Source organism: Ambystoma mexicanum, chromosome 1q, assembly GCF_040938575.1.
Source record: "Ambystoma mexicanum isolate Mex_15411 chromosome 1q, UKY_AmexF1_1, whole genome shotgun sequence".
NCBI classification, from domain to species: Eukaryota; Metazoa; Chordata; class Amphibia; order Caudata; family Ambystomatidae; genus Ambystoma; species Ambystoma mexicanum.
In genome coordinates this window covers 1208354560-1208374525 of record NC_090922.1, presented here as the reverse complement: position 1 = coordinate 1208374525, position 19966 = coordinate 1208354560, and the positions used below count along the sequence as shown (strand labels likewise).

The following is a 19966-nucleotide window of genomic DNA, read 5'->3' as shown; positions in this document are numbered from 1 at the left end:
GTCCGGGGATGTTGTCATGTGACCTCACCTGTGTGGTGCAACGGAAGTATCTGTGGACAGTGTCGGTACTCCTGGACAGTTTAAAATGCATTTTGGGCCAATCTAGGATGTTTCAAGCTGAAACTGTACCCTTGCAGAACGCCAAGACCGTGCCTTAGCTGATCTGGCAAATTTTTTATAACTTTTTAAGCCCTATTTGTGGCTCAATAGTCCGGACAGTCGCGCCATCCTTGGACAGCCCCTCCTAAGAGACCGACCTATTACTGCGCCTCATTCTTAATCTGGCTGTCCAGGAGAAAGCACATGCTGGTTTTTCTGTGCTTGTTGGAGACCACAAGGGCATCTACTATGGCCACTGCAGCTGTCCCACCACCACCACCACCACCACCAACAGGCGTGGTGTGTTACAGAAGTGGATCAAGGATGACGTACTGGAAGTCCCTCTCTCCAGCTCCTGTTGTGAATCCTGGTTGTGGCAGCTCTCTACCACCATTGCCGGTGTACCAAAGGCTCGGGCAGACGAGGTTCGATGCACTGGGTGCACTCAGTTGGGGAAAACAATGTCTGCACTGCTACGGGACCACATCCTTGCAGTGCCACCTCAGGTCCAATCGCAAGGGAGCAGTGCGAAAGGTCGTACCTTTCGAAGGCATGAGTAGGCTGACGGCCACTACCTCATCCTCATCATCCGCGCTTGTTACCACAAGGGACACACTTGTGGGGCAGAAGATCCCAGCTGGAGCCTCACAGGCCATCCAGAACAGCCGACCTTTACCTTTCGAGGGTGACAGTGCTACTTATGTACTGTGGCACACCGCGCTGTAGGGGAGAGCAGTTTCGGAGTGCTTTTGCCGCTGCGGTCAAGGAGCACAAGGAACACTGTTCCCTACCTGATTAATGCCCACCCAACATCTTCCTCTCTCCACCTGCCCCTTCACCCCTGTGGTTAGTGCCCCTTACCTCCCCTCCCTTGTCTCTCCTGTTAAAAAAAAATCCAAAAAATAATTTAAAAAATAAAAAAGGGTTCTTTTCAGACCCACCTTTCACAGTTGGAAAAATAGAAGCACCCCAAAAAGTTAAAAGCCCCTATGCAGCCTGTGGAGTCCGCAGACAGCGCAGTAGTTCACGGACATCAAAAAAATGTGTGGTGGTGGCATCAAACTCTTTTGCGTTGGAAAGTGGTTGCTTTGAAAATAACCTTTTTATTTATAATAGGTTTTTTCAATGTTTAAAGTGAACTAAGCAACATTCTGTTAAACTGAACTTTTTCTTTAAACTTGCAAAAAAGTAGGCATTTTGTTTTCCCCGTGTTTCCATGTATTTTGTTTATTTTATTTTTTTGCACCTACTGGAAAATGCTTTCTATATTTACAAAAAGTGCTTCAAAGCATTCTGAATGGTTGGCAGAAAAAGCAGATTACTGTAGTCGGTAAGCTGTATTTATCTCTGCGGAAAATGTTGGCAATGTCAAATTTAATATTTTCATAATGGAAATAAGTCATGCCAACATCTCCCAAAAATTCATACACAGCCTTATTCACATTGCACCTCGCTTTCTCCATTTGTAGACCAAATTAACTCAAGTGCATCCACATCAGTCTCTGGGTAATGCGAGAGAAAATCGGTCTAGAATTCGGGAACATTTCTTTCAATTTGCCAAATGTCTCCTTCATTTCAAACTGCAGTGACCTGCCCTAAACTGTTCCCTCCACAATGAAGAATGATAATGTCTGGTTGTTGCAGTGTGACCATATTTATACAAAATGGGAGCAAGTCCACTCATTTCATGCTGCATGCTCCGTACCATTGCACATGAACATTGTCAAATCCAAGATTTTCAGCCACTCCACAGTGATCTGCATACGCCTTCAGCCAATGGATTCACGAGTCCCTCAAAATCCATACTCTGCCTCCTGAAATACATAGCCATAGCCATCTACAGTCCTCCCATCAAACAAAGCTTCTGCCAGAGTCTCTGTGTACTACTCCCAGGAATCCTGATTGGCTAATCCCCTGGGCTGCACAGTCACATTTCCATTCCTGGCATCCTCAAAAGACCCAGATGTGGCACGTGCCGTCCGCAGACTACCGCGGTCTCTGCAGGTAGATTGTCCAATTGGAGGTTGTGGGGTGAGAAATGAAACGCAATGCAAGTTCTCCAGCATGGAGTCTGGCATGGATTCACATGCTCATGAATATTCCCAGTCAGGCTGGGAATCCTCAGTAGAAGGAAAAATCGGTTTAGTTTCTGAACTGTCTTTCTCCTAATAACCAATCACTGGTCTCTGGGTCATACTGCCCCCAGACAATGACTGCCCTCTACCTAAGCCCCTCCTCAGGCAGCAATCTCCAGATTTTTACCACACGTTCAAGTGTTGGGAGTCCTCGTGCATAGCTCTCACGCTTTTAGTGCGTATTGTGCTTTTTCAAAGAGTTTACTCTTTTTTTTTTTCAGTCAAATCGAGCCTCAAGCTCCACCGATTCTTCTTCCGATTAACAGGGACCTGTTTCGGAAATCTCTACGCCCCTCAAGGGTGAATTTTTGTCGAATTTCACTTCTTGGAGGATTCCGGAAGATCTTTGAGGCCTACCACGCATGGACATGGCCGAACACAAAGGAGACTCGACGCCCATTGGATCCAAGCTGTTTGGGATCTGCCCAGGATGTGGACTACAGAACGTCTTCAAGGAGGATGAGCACTCCAGGTGCCTCTACTGCCTGCACTCTGACAAGTCGCACATGGAGGAGGACTGCGTTCTGCAAAGACATGTCCGCCCGTACCATTAAGGACTGTTGCGCGCTGACTGACTGGAGGTGAAAAGCCCGGAGGCAGGTGAGCCCAAGAAGAAGTCTGAGCGGTCTTCTAAGATCTTTGAGGGCGCTCTGGCAACCCAACATAAGGCAAAGCACTGCAAGTCCGCGGGCACCGGGAGCGCCGCTGCTACGGGCTCCGCGGCTGCCAGGCCGGGCGCAGCATCGCTGACACCGTCGGCCATGAGCCAACGCTCTGGCTTGACGAAGAGGAAGTCGGAAAACCCAGATAAGCTTCGGGAGAAGCTGCGGTGAACTCCGACTGAAAAAGCCAAGGGGGAGCGAGGCGCTGACCCCCCCACGGTGACGGCCTCAGACGCGCCAAAGGTCGTGAAGCCCCAGATTCACCTGGCTAAGACTTAAATTGAGCAAGTGGCAGCATCCCTGGCGAGACCCGCAGATGCAGCCCCAGTGGAGACAACCTCAAAGCCAAGAATCTCCTTGCCCTCCCGGAGGGAATCGTCTTTCCTGCCCATCAAAAAGACCCCCGTGACACCCCCTGGCTGAGAAGGGGGGGGGGGTGCAATAGTCCTACCAGACTCGGATATCTCCTCCGAGGATGAGCTGGCGGGACCTCAAGTCAGTCTTGGCCAACAAATTCATTGAGATCAGGTCCTACAGGAAGGACTCCCGACAAGGCGGACTTGGAGAGCAATGGCGAGCCAACGAGGAATGGCAGATCGACCAGGAACTGGACACCACACCGCTGCCGACGCTCCTGTCGCAACTGCTGCAACCACAGATGGACCGGTCGGAGGACATCTTGCTGGCCCTGCACACCCTTTGTTCAGAGATGAGAACAATTATGCCTTTGCCTCCGGAAGACGATCCTGCTGTGCCTGGACCGTAGGGAAGCCCTTCATCCAAGCAGAGGAGAGTCCATCCGCCCCCACCCTTCCATCCTTCACCTCCATCCCCCTCCTCCGAGGGACGAGACGGTGACGACTGGGACGGACAACGGTGGCGACGACAGAGCAGATCTTCCGTCGCCGCAACCCCAGGCTTCTCCCGATGAAATTAGCTCGTTTCACGCCATGATTGCTAGAGCCTCAGAGCTTTTTCAGCTATGCCCTGAGGAGCAGCAGGAGGAATTCCTTTATCAGCGACGAGAGGCCAAGAGGAAGACCGTGCTCTCGGTTCTGCTGTTGGACGACATCTGGGACAAGGGGCTGGCTTTCCTGAAGAAACCATCCTCGGCCCCGGCGAAGAGAGACTGGTACGAGAAGAAGTACCGGGTCCCAGACTCGGCACCAATATGCCTCAGAGTGCAGCCGTCTCCAAACTTGGTGGTCTCCGTGGCTGCCAAGAAGAAATCCACTGGGACGACGGCGTCGACTTCAACTTCCCCGCCGGACAGCGAGGGGAAGAAGCTGGATACCATTTGAGGTCTGATCATTTAGTCACTAACAATTTCCCCCTCTGCATACACCTCTCAAACGCCACACTAAACGCAACCGCAAATCTACAGCACAACAAACTGCACAAACTTCACTACACTGCAACAACAAAACAAACACACAGACTCGGACAACAGTACACGACGACTACCGGCCGCAAACACCCCAGGCCCAGTCAACGAACCCACCGGGCTGGGTGAGGCCACCAACAGCACATCAGTGCTTCCTTGCACTTTTCCAGCTTCTTCCCACTAACTCGCACTCCCTTCCCTTTTCAGTGCCGCCAGGGGGCCACTCCGGTGGTGATGGTGCACGGTATGAATGTCCTTTAACATTAACATTCATGCTCATTCTAGCATTTACAACATATGCATGTGCATTCATTCTCCATACAGTCCATTAATCCATTCTGTTCACCATACGTTTGACATTCATGACTGAGGTTATTTAATTCATTATATAGACTCATTGATTGTTTCCAAGTACTGGCCCATCCACTCATAACTCCTTCGTTTATTTCTTGTGACGGCCCATTCATTTAACCTATGGGCTATATTTCTTAGACTTTCTTGAAATGTTAAAGTAGTAGTGAGTTATGTTCATTCATGCTGTGTGTTTGTAGTACCCAATGATTTCCTACATTCATGACTACAAATGTAATCAGCAAGAAACGGCAAACACAAAACAAATTGGCTATGTTTATGCTAGTTTATAAAGCTACGATATTGGATTGAGTCAAATGTCCAAACTGACGTTTATCCACGAGTTTACCAGTTCTGAGAAGTGGCATGGTCTTTACAAGCGCTCTAAAATTATGGTTATACATCTAGAGCTTCTGCACAAACTTTAGTTTTCAAAATAGAGCCCTGGCGCTAGTTGCTTCTCAGTGCCAATTGTATTGGTTTAAGGTTTTGTCTAAAAATGTATGCTTTTCAGCAGGGATGACTGTTAACCCAAGTCTCCCAAATGTTCTGGTATACAATTTACAATCTAAATGGAACTCTAACCATCCCCTTTATTTGCAAGTCTTTATGAGAACGTTGGGCCCATCACGCCATGCAGGCCGAGGCCTGTATGTATGAGCTTTTTACTAACTCTGTATATGAATAAATTAAACTATTTAATTTGGTACCAATATTCAGTCTTCTCTCCTCGCCAACCAACTTCTCCAGAAACAAATTGTCTGACATTTTATCTAGTTTTCCTCAGAATATTCGTTTTTTCATAATGGCTTATTTTTTGAACTTGTAAAATAGCTTTGATATAATGATCTCTGATTTAGGAGCACTGCAAGGTAAATTTGGGATTTTAATCTGTGTGTTGTGACTAAATTTGTGTGTGTAATTTAATTTTAGGAGGAAAATATCAAAGATTCATCGGGACCAGAGGATGATGCTCAGTCCTCCAGCTATGACCATGTACGGCCTGCAGCTCCTCGTGATGCCCCACAGTTAATCCGGCCACGACGTTGCAAATATTTTGATCCAAGTATGTAAACTTGTTTTAAAATTATGGGCCATGTATTTACACTATATTGTGATCTAAAATGTATTGAATGTCAAAGTTTGCAGTGTGCTGGACAATGACACACGAACAGTATTTAATCTGCATTTACTCAGCGTTGCTTGTACCCAAAGGTTAAGTGTTGCACCAACGTGTATCTTGGTTTGCATTCTTCGAAGTAATGTTCTGATAGGTTGAATATTCTTGTGATGAAGTGTCTGATAGACCCTCTAATTTTTCTTAAATTTGAGGGATAATATAACTGTTTGCCTGCTATTGTTGCTGCAATGTTTCTGCGTGCTAGTTTGCTGTTTGACTCCTCAAGTCCCGCTTATTTCCTATTCATAAAATTACGTCGCCCAATTTGTGTTCATTTTGTTTAGGAAAAAAAATGTTGGTGGGACGTATGGATGTGTATTGCCTCTTTCGTTTGAGTAGCACAAGCAGGGTTTTTCCAAAGGCATCCTGCTCGGTATTGGATTTAGACCTGGTTTGGGAATTTTCAGTGCAGTACTATGGTGCTTTCAAACTTGCTGCATACCGGGATTGTGAAAACCGCCAATAGTCTTGATTTGTGCGATCAGGGAGGAGAATGCAATTCTCGTAATGTACATGGGTGCTGAAGTAGACTATGCTTCTTGCACAATGGAATTTTGTAATGGTTAATTGGGAACATTCTGTAATTGTGTACTTTGGGATACTAAACATAACGGGAACCTGTTTTGAGTCTAAAACATGTCACATACTTGTATAATGCAAACTGGGAATTGTGTACCAGCAAAGTAGGGGTATTGCAAACTAAATGTCAAACTGAGAATGTAATGCAGTTGTACATCTGAACTCCACAATCTGAGTTATGCTACGGTTGTTAAACATGAAATATACCTGTCTTATGTACCATGGAAATAGGCAAACATTGCTAGGTGTGCATGGGATTGGCCAAACAGGGAGCAAACGGTTAATACACTGCGATTGTCAAACTGGGATAACTGGGTTTGGACAAAGTTATTTGGATGGTTAAACAGGGAATATGCTGCGTTTGTGCACACTGATTTTCAAGCGGAACTAGAAATCTGATTGGATTGTGTAAAGTAAGACTATACTATGTGCACAATAGCGAACACAAAGGTTGTTCAATTGTGGATATGCAGAACTTGGTCAAACTGGAGGATCACATTAAAACGTAGTCCGACCGGAGGATCACATTAATTTGGAAGTTGTCATTCCAAGGCATACATTAGTTTTCAAAAATGTATTAGAGTTAGCTAATTAAAATGTTTTTGATTAGGAAACAGACCCATTTGATTAGCAATTTGGTACTAATATTGCTAATGTCACCGGGTGTTATTTGTACCCAAGACATGAAATGAGCAATAATACAGCACCTTTGCTTACCTCTGAAATAAGACATTTGTGAGAGGAGTCAGGCTTCAGCTAGACCTGCAGGTCGGGTGACTTAGTTTACCTATTCAACCTAAGAGAAATGCACTCGACCCATAGCAGCAGAGGACAACACATTTATAATGTGATTTCTGTACAATGGTGCATGCCACTTCAAACCCACTATGTTTGGCACAGTGCTGTCACCCAGAGTCCAGCTTACACAGTGAAACATATTTGATATTTACTGCAAAGTAGATGTTAAATAACAGTTTCAAACATCTTTTGTAAATGCTACTCCCCCTTCATAAAATCTACTCGACTGAGTGGGCAAAACAACTTTGCGAGCCAAAGATGAGTGTCTATAAAATGTAAAAGGTTAGCAGCAGGAATTAACACAAATGTATATGATAAAAATCCTGAAGCAAATCGAGCTCTAGAGGTTAACTAAAGTGTTTGGTATTGCAGTAGATCTACAGACTGGATGGAACTATTGATCACTACTTTGCGTAAGCATTTAGTTTGCTTTGTGTATTTATTATGTAAGAGGAAAGAAAGAGACTACGCAGAGTGGATTGCGTAGCAGGCAGAGAACTGGACAAACTAGATGGAATCTTGTAGTTTTTGGTCATCTCACTTTCTGGGTCCTTGGTATAAAGTAATAGGGTGATAATCTATAATGTCAAGGAGTATGGGTTTGGTCATGGGTTGAGCACCAGTTGCAAGATGTATGCAACCTGCCGGTTACAGAACTAGGTTTGCCATCAAAAGCATTTGATCATGTGATAATGTACATTTTCAAAAGTTCACTAGTCAACATAATGCATCTTCCCCAACAAAATGAAATCTAGTTGACACTATGAAATTCAGATAGACTAACCTAAACTTTACTGTAAAGAATGGATCAATGCAAGGTTTTACAGTCTCCATACTGTAATTATGTATTATTTAACAACTGGCATTTCAGGAATGGAATTACATGACTGTCTTTTTAAAATATATAAAGTTGACACATACTTGTCTTTGTCAGACAGGCTATAAAAAGCTTAATAAAAGTATCACCCCGATTACTTTGGTTTGCAATTATTTGAAGAAAACAATTCTTGCACTCCTACGCATGCAGTTGGCACTTAAGAATGGAGGGGAGGATTACTGCTGCACTTTCCCTCCATTAGCACTTGAAGTGAACAGAGAAAAGTGGGTGGAGAGAGCACCGACGGCAATAGAGGAATGCAGGGCGAGCTGTGCTTTCATTGAAGAGGGGAACTTAAATAGCTAACTTTGCTACAAAGAAAGTTTTTGTGTAAACTTTCTTTAACCATTACAAGGCAAAAACAGATAAATCACCTCTCCCTCTTCCTCCCCCAACCCCGCGGAAGACTCTCACAATATCACATCCAAATGAAGAGGAGAAAACGAGAAAAGAAAATTTTCTGGAGACCACACATTGTCCAACGATTTGAGGTCGATTCAGGAGACTGCGAGCTCTGGTCAATGTCTAGCAACTATTGCCTGAAGGGGGGCCAGTAATCAAATGGGCGGCTTGAGGTTGGTAGCATAGTGGCATATCTTGCCTCTCTTTGCTCACATAGCCTCATGGCGCCCAACCATCTCGAAAATGTGGGATGGTTGGATCGCCCCACGTTCTCGCCACCAGGTACCTAGCTACTGCAGTGGTCATTCCCAACAGTTTCTTCTCAGTACGAGTCCCCTCTTCAATTAGGGCCAACAGCCAAGTTTCAGTTTTACAGTCCCTGGCAGGGGGTAACATTTCGGCCATCACCTCTCCTATAGCAGATCAGTAAGAAATTATGCGAGGGCAGGCCCACGCCACATGATAAAAAATCAGCTGCCACAATGCCACATCTCTTGCAACTAGAGGAGCTTGCAGGGAAAAATGTATGCAGGGAAACCGGCGAGTGGAAGAGGTGGTGAACAAATTTAAAGTGAATTAATCTATATCGATAGTTTATGGATATGCAACGTGTTTGCATACAAATAGATCTCCATTGATGCTCACTTAAGGCACATTCCATTTAATTTTATAGGAGTTATTTCTCACTCGTATCCCTGATCTGATCAACTTATAAATAGTAGACACCGACTTCTTAGGTGAGGCTGGTCTAACTATGTAGTTGGGCGTGGTGGCCTGAGGAAAGTACTTTGCAGCCTGTAATAAAAAAGTAATGTCAGTGCATTGTGCGGACCTCTTGCGCGTAGCTCCTCCCACTGCACAAACCTCCCATCTTGCACTATATCACCCCGTGTCCGATATCAAGGGCCTGAAAGTGTTCTCTGTATGCCCATTCATGCGTGAGTGGGAGACCAACTACATTGTACATCGGTAGCTCAGGCATGGAACTAGAGGCAGTTTTCAACATTTGGCTCAATCGCTCCAAGCTTTGCACATCACTGCTAAAGGCTGAAACTCCCCCCTCGGAACAGTGTTGTTCTCGCCCCAGAGCATGCCCATCGGTGCATTAGGAGCAGCAATTGCTCTCGCCAATAGGGAGTGGGGTGAGTCAGGGGCCAGGGCGTTCCAGCCTGCAACATATTGTAGCTGAGCCGCTAGATAATAAATCTACATGTCAGGATATTCCAGCCCGCCAAATTCCTAGGCACATGTTAGCATGTCGAGGGAAAATCTTGGCTGCTTCCCTGCTCATATCAGTTTGGTCATTATGCTGCGTATCCGGGTCCAGTAGGTGAGAGGGGGCCACACGGGTACATTATTGAATATGTACAGGAGTTTGGGGAGGATCACCATCTTGGCCAGGGATATACGCGCCACCTGTGTGATCGTTAAGCGTATCCAAGCCTCTATTTTCTGCTCTATTGCCTCTAGAGGGGTGACGTAGTTATCTTTTATAGAGCCCTTCCCGAGTTGTTGAAGCCAAGATGCCCAGATACTGCATCCCCTGAGGGCACCCACATCAGCCTGTTGCACCGCTGGGGTTATAGGCAAGATTTCAGACTTGTCCCAGTTGAATCTAAGCCCTGAGTATTCCCCAAATGTAGTCACCTCCTGAGTCAAGGGGGCTAGGTTCTGTCGAGGGTGCTTGATGTACAGCAGGATGTCATCTGCGTATAATGATATCGTGGAAAGGAATGACTGAAACCAAATCACGCGGTGTGCGTGTAGCACCCCTGGCAAGTACCGCGTGTGGGGTATATATAAGGTGAAATCATCCCGTTTGTGTGTATATAGCTGCCCATGGTGCTGTATATAAAAGCCAAACCCAACTAATATACCAAAGCCCTAACCCAGACCTACGCAGCACTTCGAATAGAAGGGGCCATTCGAATGGATTGTGTCCTCCCACATATTCCTCATCTTAGATATATCCTTACCTTCAACTTGCTGCTATGGAAAAGAAATGTCTTCTCTCCACCAGAGGGCGCTCCTCTCGAGGCCACGGGATGTCCACCGGCAGTATCTGCCGAGCATCGACACTGTATAAGAGCCTTGAGCGCGCCCGTTGGCTTCAGTTCTGTTTATCCGTTTGCTTTGCTTCGTATCATTTCAAACGGCACTTCAATCTTTTGTGAAAAAAGCTATGTCGTCTTCTTCGAACCCTTCCACACTGAAGACGGGTTTTAAAAAATGTCTGAAATGTGGAAAGGAAATGTCTTTGACCGATCCACACAAGAATGGTCTTTGGTGCTTCGGTTCAGACCACCGAATTGAAGACTGTGGTACGTGCCAGTCGATGACCCATAAGGCCTTAAAAGAACAACTGGCGATGGGGGAGGGTTCATCGAAGTCTACTTCGAAGGGGAAAGACTCGGCCGAGTCTTCGAAAAAATATCGTAAAAAATATAGGTCGAGGAGTAGATCGAGAAAGTCTTCTTCTTAGTCATCCAAAAAGACAAAAAGAAAAGACGGCATCGATCTCCCTCATGCTCCCCGACGTCTTCGGAGGAGGTGATGGCATGCCCATCAAAGCATAACTCCCTGAGTAAATGGAAAGCCTTTTGAGTTTCCATGCTAAAAAATCTTTGAGAACGCGGCTCAGACCCCCTCAATAAAGGCTAAAGACCATGTCCCTGCTCACGAAAAACGTGACAGAGGAACGTCCAAAACAAGAAAAGCTGATAAAATGTCGTCGAGGGTGTCATCGAGGGACTCTTCTCGATCACCTCGTGAAAAAGACCTTTCAGTGTATAAATCGAAGGTAGAGGGAAACAAAATGGCGTTGAAACATCATACGCCATCGAAGTAGACAACGACGCCACCGAAAACTTCGAAGGCTCTCGAGTCGACACTTCCTTCGAAGGAAGTTAAGTTGAGTTCACGATCGATAACTTCGAAAGCTCCTTCGACAGTTTCCACAACTCCCTCGACGATTACATCGAGGTCATCGAAGGTTCCCTCGACGACATCGAAGGCTGTGGTTACGGCATCGGTGCCATAGACGTTTACGTCGACGCCCAAGCCTTTAATAAGGGAAAAACCCACATTACCAGAAAAGGTTTTCCAACCTGAGAGTACACATGATTTTTTCAGGACCATGTCATCCATCTATGAGGGAGAATCGTCAGAGATCTGTTCCAGAGGAATTAATCCTCAATCAAAAATTCAAGATTTACAAGAATGTTTACAAACAGCAAGTGGTCTGGACACTTCTCCAGAGTACGAATTTGACAAGCCAGACCCATCAGAGCAGGCTGATGCGGGTTACAGAAAACTCATAAATAGAGTTACGGAATTTATGGAGTGGGGTAGACGTTCACCAGTCTGTCAGGATGATGACATGACTGATATACTATCAGGAAAACCTCAACAAGACCCCATTCTCCCTTTTCACATTGCCTTGCAGAGAAGGGTTAATTTTGCATGGGAACACCCTGAAGCCATACCGGCAGTAAATAAAAAATGTGTCAAAATATAGACCCTGCAATTCTGATCCAGAATACCTGAGCAAACGCCCAACTCCAGAAAGTCTGGTAGTACAAGCAGCCACTTCCACAAGAAATGCTGCATACCCTACAATCCCTCCAGATAGGGACGATAAAAAGGTGGATGAATGGTCTAGGAAGATTTTTACATCCCGCAGTATGGCTTTGAAGTCTACTAATGTAACCTGTACCTTGGCAAGGTTCACATATACCCTGTGGGACTGCAGGTCAGCGGCAGCTGAACACATCCCAGGAGGTGAAGAGCGTGATGGCTTTCTAGCCATTATAAAGGATGGATAGGAGACTTCGGGAGAATGTCTTCAATCAGGTTTGGACACAGCTGACAGGATCAGTAGGTCCATGGCAACTAGCACGGTGCTACGTAGATTTGCGTGGCTAAGAAAGTCTGGTTTTGCTCCGGATGTGCAATCCAGGCTTCTTAAATTGCCCTTTGACGGCTCGAGGTTGTTTGGCAGCAAGGCGGATGAAAGTTTGGAGAAGCTGCAGACCTCCAAAGCGGCGACAAAATCTCTGTGCCGCTATAAGACAACCTCAGCAACGCCCCTACACAGGCCCATCTTCCTGGAGGGGTCATCCTTTTCGTTATTATTCTTCAATTGGAAGAGGGCAGGCCAGTCAGAGAGGTCCAAAGAAAATTTCCTCGGGGGCGAGGAAAAGGTGCTAGATCTGCCCCAGCAGCGGCATCTATCCCTTCAGCCGCTGCTGCAGCTGTTGCAAAACCACTCTGAGGTTTTGACCCACAAGAACCCGGTGAGAGGCAGAATCTCACAACATCTAGAAGAATGGCGGGGCATTACTTCAGATGCTTGGGCGCTGCCTTCCTTTTCTAAAGAAACCTCAGAATCACCCCCGGTATACAACTCTGTCAAACATCCGGATCCGCTGCTGCAGCAGCTCCTGTTGCATGTCTTAACCCTGCTACAGAAAGGTGCAATAGAATATGTACCTGTAGCGGAGAGGGACAAGGGTTGGTATTCCCCATATTTCCTCATCCCAAAGGAGGACTGAGGCCATTTTGGACTTGAGAAACTTGAACAAGTTCCTAAGGAAGAACAAGTTCAAGATGGTCACACTTTCTCAGATCCTTCAGGCTCTCCAACTCCAGGATTGGTTGGTATCATTGGACCTTCAGGATGCTTGCTTTCATGTGCCAATCCATCTCAAGCACAGAAAGTACCTAAGGTTTGTGATTGGCAATTCTCACTATCTGTTTCGAGTTCTGCCATTCGGGGTAACTCCCGCCCCAAGAGTTTTCACCAAGTTGATGACGATGGTGGCAGCGAGTCTCAGGAGAGGGGGTATTCATGTATACCCCTATCTGGACGATTGGATGATCAGAGCACGTTCCCCAGAGCAAGCCCAGGATCATCTGCCCAAGACTTGTCACTTCTCCAGCATGGGGTCTGGCATGGATTCACATGCTCATGAATATTCCCCGTCGTCAGGCTGGGAATCCTCGGTAAAGAAAAATCAGTATCAGTTTAGTTTCTGATCTGTCTTTCGTAGTAGTAACCAATCACTGATCTCTGCGTCATACTGACCACAGCCAATGACTGCCATCTCCGTAAGCCCCGCCGCTGGCAGCCATCTTCAGATTTTTACCGCACGTTCAAGTGTTGGGAGTCCTCGTGCTTAGCTCTCGAGCTTTTGCTGCGTTTTCGCACTTTTTCAGGTGAATTTTCAAATTTTTTCAGTTAATCAAGCCTCAAGCTCCACCGTTTCTACTCCCATTAATGGGTACCCGTTGCGGGATTTTCCTACGCCCCTCAAGGGTGAAGATTTCCTCGAATCAACCTTTTGGAGGATTCCAGAAGATTTGTGGCCTACTTCGAGATGGCCCAGGACGCGAGTTCGTCACCCGGACCCAAGCTGTTTCGCAGCTATCCTGGATGCGGACTGCAGAATGTGTTTAGGACTGAACTGGCCGTGGCCTCGGGCCCCCACCGACGCACCCCGGTGGGAGGCCGGCTAACTAAGTTTGTCGACTTGTGGAAGTCCATCTCCACCGATCGTTGGGTGCTGGATACCCTGGCAAGAGGACACTCTATCGAATTCCTGAAGAAGTGCCCTCACATTCCACCTGTGGCCAGGAAGGAAAATCACGCCCCGCAACTGTTGTTGGAAGTACAGGTGATGCTCAGGAAAGGCGCCATCGAGCCCGTCCCGAAGAGGCTCTGGGGCTCCGGGGTGTTCGCAAGGTACTTCCTCGTCAGGAAGAAGACGGACGGCTGGCACCCCATCCTGGACCTTCGTCGTTTGAACAAATACATCAGGTCACAAAAGTTCAGGATGGTCACCCTCCAGCACGTGCTGGGACAGCTGGAGGAAGGCGACTTATCGTCGCTGGACCTGGAGGATGCATATTTCCACGTTCCCATCCTCAGAAGTCACCGAAAGTTCATCAGGTTCGTCGTCCAGGGACGCCACTACCAATTCAGAGCACTGCCGTTCGGATTGAAGTCGGCCCCCAGGGTCTTTACCAAGTGCCTAGCACCTGTGGCGGCGCGGCTGCGCCTGCAGGGGATTCACGTCTACCCCTACCTGGACGACTGGCTCATCCGCTCAAGGACGAGGGAACTCGCCGTCGAACACACTGCGAGGACCGTCCAGCTACTCACAGACCTGGGATTCGCCATAAACTACCCAAAGTCCCACCTGGTGCCGTCGCAGGTGGCCCTGTTTCTGGGAGCCAAGCTCGATACAGTGAGGCGCCTGGCGGCACCGTCGGAAGAACGGACAAAGACCATTCTGGGCAAAGTGCAGCGCCTGCTAGCCACGGACGTGGCCAGGGTGAGGTCCATCAAGTCCCTCCTGGGGATGATGTCCTCTTGCATCTACCTGGTGCACCTGTGCAGACTACTGATGCACCCTCTTCAAGAATTCCTCGTTGGATGCAGGCGACAGGCACCTCCGAAGACAGGGTCCCCCTCAACGAGGTGTTCCGGCGGGTGATTCAGTTGTGGGGCGTTCGAGCGCACCTCACGACGGGCAAGGACTTTCAGATGCCGGCGTACCAGGAGACGGTGACGACGGACGCCTCCCTGGAAGGTTGGGGCGCCCACACCGGATATCTCCACGCAAGAGGCCTCTGGCTCCCGGAGGAGAAGCTCTTGCACATCAACATCCCGGAACTACGAGCCGTGTTCTGAGCTCTCAAATCGTTCCTCCCGTCGCTCAAGGACAAGGTGGTGCAGATCTTCACGGACAACACCACAATGTTTTACCTACTGAAGCAGGGAGGCACCAGATCCCCAGCCCTATCCAAGGAGGCACAGGATCTGTGGCACTGGGCGGTCGCCCAGGGGATGTTCCTGGTTCCCTTCCACCTGGCAGGAGAAAGAAACACCATCGCCGACTCGCTCAGCAGGGAGCTGCGCGCATGTCACAGCTGACAAATCAGTCAGTTCAAACTCTAACAGACAGCACCACTGGCAAACGGGGGCCCACACTCAAAATCTGTCCAAGTTGGCTCAGAAATTATGAAAGTGGGCACCGAAGATGAGGGATGTCCCTATCCTCCCAACATGTTCCAGGAGTACTCAACACTCTAGCGGACTCTTTGAGCAGAGACCCACTACCAGATGAACACGAGTGGCAACTAGACTCAAACATTGTAGACCATATCTTCTCTCAGTGGGGTTACCCTACAATAGACTTGTTCGCTACAAGAGAAAACAGTAGGGCGTGGCAGTAATGCTATCCCTAGTGTGACGTCCCCTGAACCCATGATCCCTCACGTGTGTAGGTCCCTCTGATTGTTCTTTTCCGCCGTACTAGTCTGATGCATGTGTGCGGAGTTCCTTTCGGCGTAAAGCCTTTGCCTACTTTCAATTACGTAAAATTTCTTCCTATCCTTTGTCCACCGAAGAACGACGCTGGTGAGGATCAGAGAGACTGCCGTCGGAGACTGCCGCGATGGACACTTGGCCTTGGAAGGCCACGGCGGGCCTCGACCCTATCAGCAGGGAGAGTGGGGGGGGTGTCATATGCATCATATTCCCCTTTTCCTACATATTATTCGCCCCGCTGCCATACTTTGACCATATGGAGATTACTCCATTTGAATTCTGCCCTAAATGTAACCGAAAGTTCCCTTGGGTAGATAAACATTTATATTGTGATCTGTGTCTCCATCGAGACCATATCGAGGTATCTTGGGCCTGTAGGCTCTTCAAGTCGAAAACCCTAAAGGACTGCTACACGAAGCGCTGGGCCTACTACGCCAGGCAGCGAGAAGCCATGGACGTAGAGTGAGCATTCAGCGCCGAATCAGACGGCGAGGGTGATAGGTGGGTTCAGCTACCCAGGCGCTGGCCCCCGACCTTGTAGAAAAGGCTGGTGGCCATGTTGTGGGGACCACACCCGACACTTAGACCGTGACACATACACCCACCACCAGACATTAGCCCCGACCGGGACTCGACACGTGTGTCGAGTGTTCGGCAACTCACGGACGCCTCATGGCAGGGCCCAGCTGTCCTCGGACAGGAAAGGTGTCGGCCATAAAACTGTCGAGACCCGGTCGTCAGATGACGATGCTGTGTCCCAACCCACTCTTACGACTGGCTGTTCTGCGTTGTACTGGAAAGACCCCTGCCGGCCCATAGTCGGGGTTTGCTTCGCAGTACTTTAAGACGAGATAGCTGCACCTTGAGATGGATGGGGGAGTGCAGATTTTCTTACCCCAACACCACTCAATAAGGACAACTCAATGGTTTGGCAAAGGTGGAGTCAGTTTAATGACAAGTAAAAAAAACGGGGAAACATTGAAATCAACAGTGACCCGATAGCCCATCTCGCTTCAACTCCCTCGAACTTCATACAAAACATAACGTTTATACTCAAAACGCGTCATAATCTGACGTGTAACACTCAAAAGTTAACATGCAATTCTATTGGTTAGGAAAAGGTAAGTTTAATATAGGTGCTATATCTTTATATGGTAACGGAGTGAGGGGATTGGGTAAACGCTGTCCGGTGGGCATCTAAGCCCTTCGTTCAAAAATGACTACTGTAGAAGTCACTAAAAGTACGACTTCTCATTCGTTCTACTAACTATAGGACCCAAGATTATTTACAATGTGCTTCGTTTTGAGGTAAATTGTTTATAATGGCGCTTGCCGCTTTATTCTTCTACTTAGCATAGCAGGCCGCACTGTTTTCTTTAGCTTTCTTGCAGTTACAAGCGTATGTACAGGCGTTAGCTGCTTGAATATCTTCAACCTGCTTACATCTTTAAGATCCGTTGTCTTTCATCAACATTCTGTTATAGTTTTGCGATGTCTTTATTCTTGATATTTTTTCTTTGTGTCCTCCTGGGTCGTCATCTCTTCTATTGGTGCATTAGTCCAGGCCTTCGTGACTTCACCATTCGTCTTCCATTAGGGACTTCTTGGTTTCTTCCTGTACAGCACTTGAACAATATTCATTTCGTTTCATTTCCTTGTAGGGTTTTCTCAGTGGATACCTTACTGCCCATGGTTGTCTGGTTATTGGTACTTCAATAAGTGGTACTTCAATAAGTGGTGTTCTTCTAATGAGTACTGGGAAGAGCCCCACTGCGGCTCTCTGCTGGTTTATTTGCTCATCATATGTCACAAATCTCGGTGTGAACGTTCCTGGTACTTCCAAATGGGCGACTGGAGTGCAGGCTATTTGGTACCTCCTCTACACTCCCCCCCCCCCCCCCCCCCTCTGGTCGATTCATCTACCACTTCCTCCTTTGGATTCTTCTTGGTTCTTCTGTATTTATCTTCACTTTATCCTCTGGGTTTATCCCTTCTTAATAATCTATGTATGTACATGATGGTTTGAAGAAGTCTCTTTGGAGTCCATATTTGTATTACTCCTTTCAGGCTTCCTGCTGGCCTTATATATTTGTCTTTGTTCCATGTTATCAGCTGAGATTGTCCATTTGGGCTGCAGTAAATCCATCTTCCCACATCATTTCTGCGTTTCCTGGGATATAGAAACTTTGTACCTTCTGGCGTGTGCTTGCTGACCTTCACAAAGTCTCTTATTTCTTCATCAGTTAGGTCTCTGGGCTTCCATCCTGGTTTGACATCAATCATAATCTTCATCCGTATGGCTTTCTTTGCAGTTTCTTGCATTGTGAGATTACTATCTTGTAAACACAAAATCCTAGTAATCTCACTAGCAGGGTTCCCAAGAACTTGAATGCATCCGCCATCCATTTTGGAACCCATGAAAACAGTGATCCAAACCAGCTGTCATAATCAACTTCGTCGGTTTCATTGATCTGGTTCTGCAGGTTTGTCAGCATACGTATAGCTTCCGTTAAAGTTCAATTTTCTTCGTCGTGAGAAGGTATAAATGTGCAACACGATTCTCCTATTTTTGCACAAACTCCTCCATCCATAGCTGTGATCATGTGAAGTACATATCTGTTCTGGAGTCATTAGTCGGATGGCTCTTAATTCTTCCTTGATTGCAATGAATCCTTTTTATTGTCGGTTTGCAAGAACTCCCATCTGGTTATCTGCAACCATTTAGTATTTACTCCAACTTGGACTCTTGGCATAAAAATCGTTGAGAACACTGATGAGGTGATGCTGAACAGCCTATGTTCATATGGGATCACATGAAATGCTTCTTCTGATTTGGCAGAGAAGTAATTTTCTCTCTTCATTCAAGTAATCAGTTCCACAGATCTCTTCTTCCTCAGGTGAGCATCTACTTTTCGGAAACTGTCAATATTCAGTTCACTTTTCGGGATCACCAATGCTGGAACGTGAACTTTCAGTATCGTGCATATGCCTCCCCAGTCTCTTAGCAGTCTGATGTATGCCTTGGATCTGCATGCCCAATAATGATCCATTATTACTGCAGTCCCATGCACCATCCCTGGAGCATCAAAGACTCATCCACAGTTATGATTCTCTCCCATCTTTCTGGTGCCGTTATTCCTGAAACAGAACTTTGGGCTTTCCAGTGGGACTATCTGCAAGGGTCCTCCTCTGTCTTCGACCCATGTTAGTAGTTTTCCAAGTTTTGGCCATAATGGCTTGCAGCCATTCTGCACAATATCAACAGTTTCTTTCTTTATAGAGTCCAGTGATCACCCATGCTCGGCAAAACACCACTTTTCCATCCGGCTGGCGAAAGCATTGTTCCCCAAATCTGCATTTGAGCTCTGTTTTTCCACTTTTGAGCTTCCTCTGGAGTTTTTCCTTGGACATTTAGTCTTGGGTTCACTTCCCATCTTATTCCTGCTCCTTTAACTCCAGGCTTCTCGTACCTGATCACATGATTCCTTGTATGAGCTCCGTTTCTTGTCTTAATGTCTTGAACATAATCATCTTCATTGGGATAGGCTGTTTCAGTTGCCCATATTAGGGAAGCGTCACTTCCCATAAATTTGGTTCTAGCTTTGGGCATGGCTACGTGTGAAAGACAGTGTGCTGTCTGGACATCAATTTCTACAGCTACAAAGACCTTGGATTTCCCCATGCTGTACGCTAGGAGAGCGCATGTGTAGCATTCCCCCTCGGAATTTCGTCTTCCAACTTCATTTATGTGCTTGTACCAAATGTTGTTACCCAAGTGTGCTGTGCTATCCAGGTAATCGTTCAGTTCATTGTCGTCTTCATGCATGCTGCTCTTAATTCTTAGTGTTTTCATGTAGTTTGCTATTACTACATCCCTGAATGCGTCTGTATGGCTCTTTCTTGCTGGAGGGTTCTCGGGTATCATGGTCCATGGTGCAGGCCTCTTCATTTGCGCCATTTGAGCGGACAGGAGTCTGGCAGCTCTTTCCTTTTCTTCATGCATTTTTTTTCTCTGCTGCGTGCAAATGCCCATGCAAACCAGCCCAATGCTGGTCCTGTATATGGCTATTTTGTGGAACTGGTACTTGTCCCTTGTGTTGGAACATGTATGCTGGGTGATGCAGTTTCTGCCCTTTTGTTCATTTCCTCTTGTAGTTCCCTTGCTC

General features: G+C 46.9%; 1 protein-coding gene across 7 annotated transcripts in view; it reads left to right on the top strand.

Moving 5' to 3' along the window:
* MIER1 (MIER1 transcriptional regulator) overlaps nt 1-19966 on the top strand; it is an 846254-nt gene that overhangs the window by 226244 nt on the left and 600044 nt on the right. For all 7 annotated transcript variants that reach the window (XM_069641951.1, XM_069641950.1, XM_069641954.1 and 4 more), the window contains one exon: nt 5565-5697. In XM_069641951.1, the coding sequence (XP_069498052.1) occupies nt 5565-5697 (133 nt within the window). The remainder of the gene's footprint in view (nt 1-5564; nt 5698-19966) is intronic.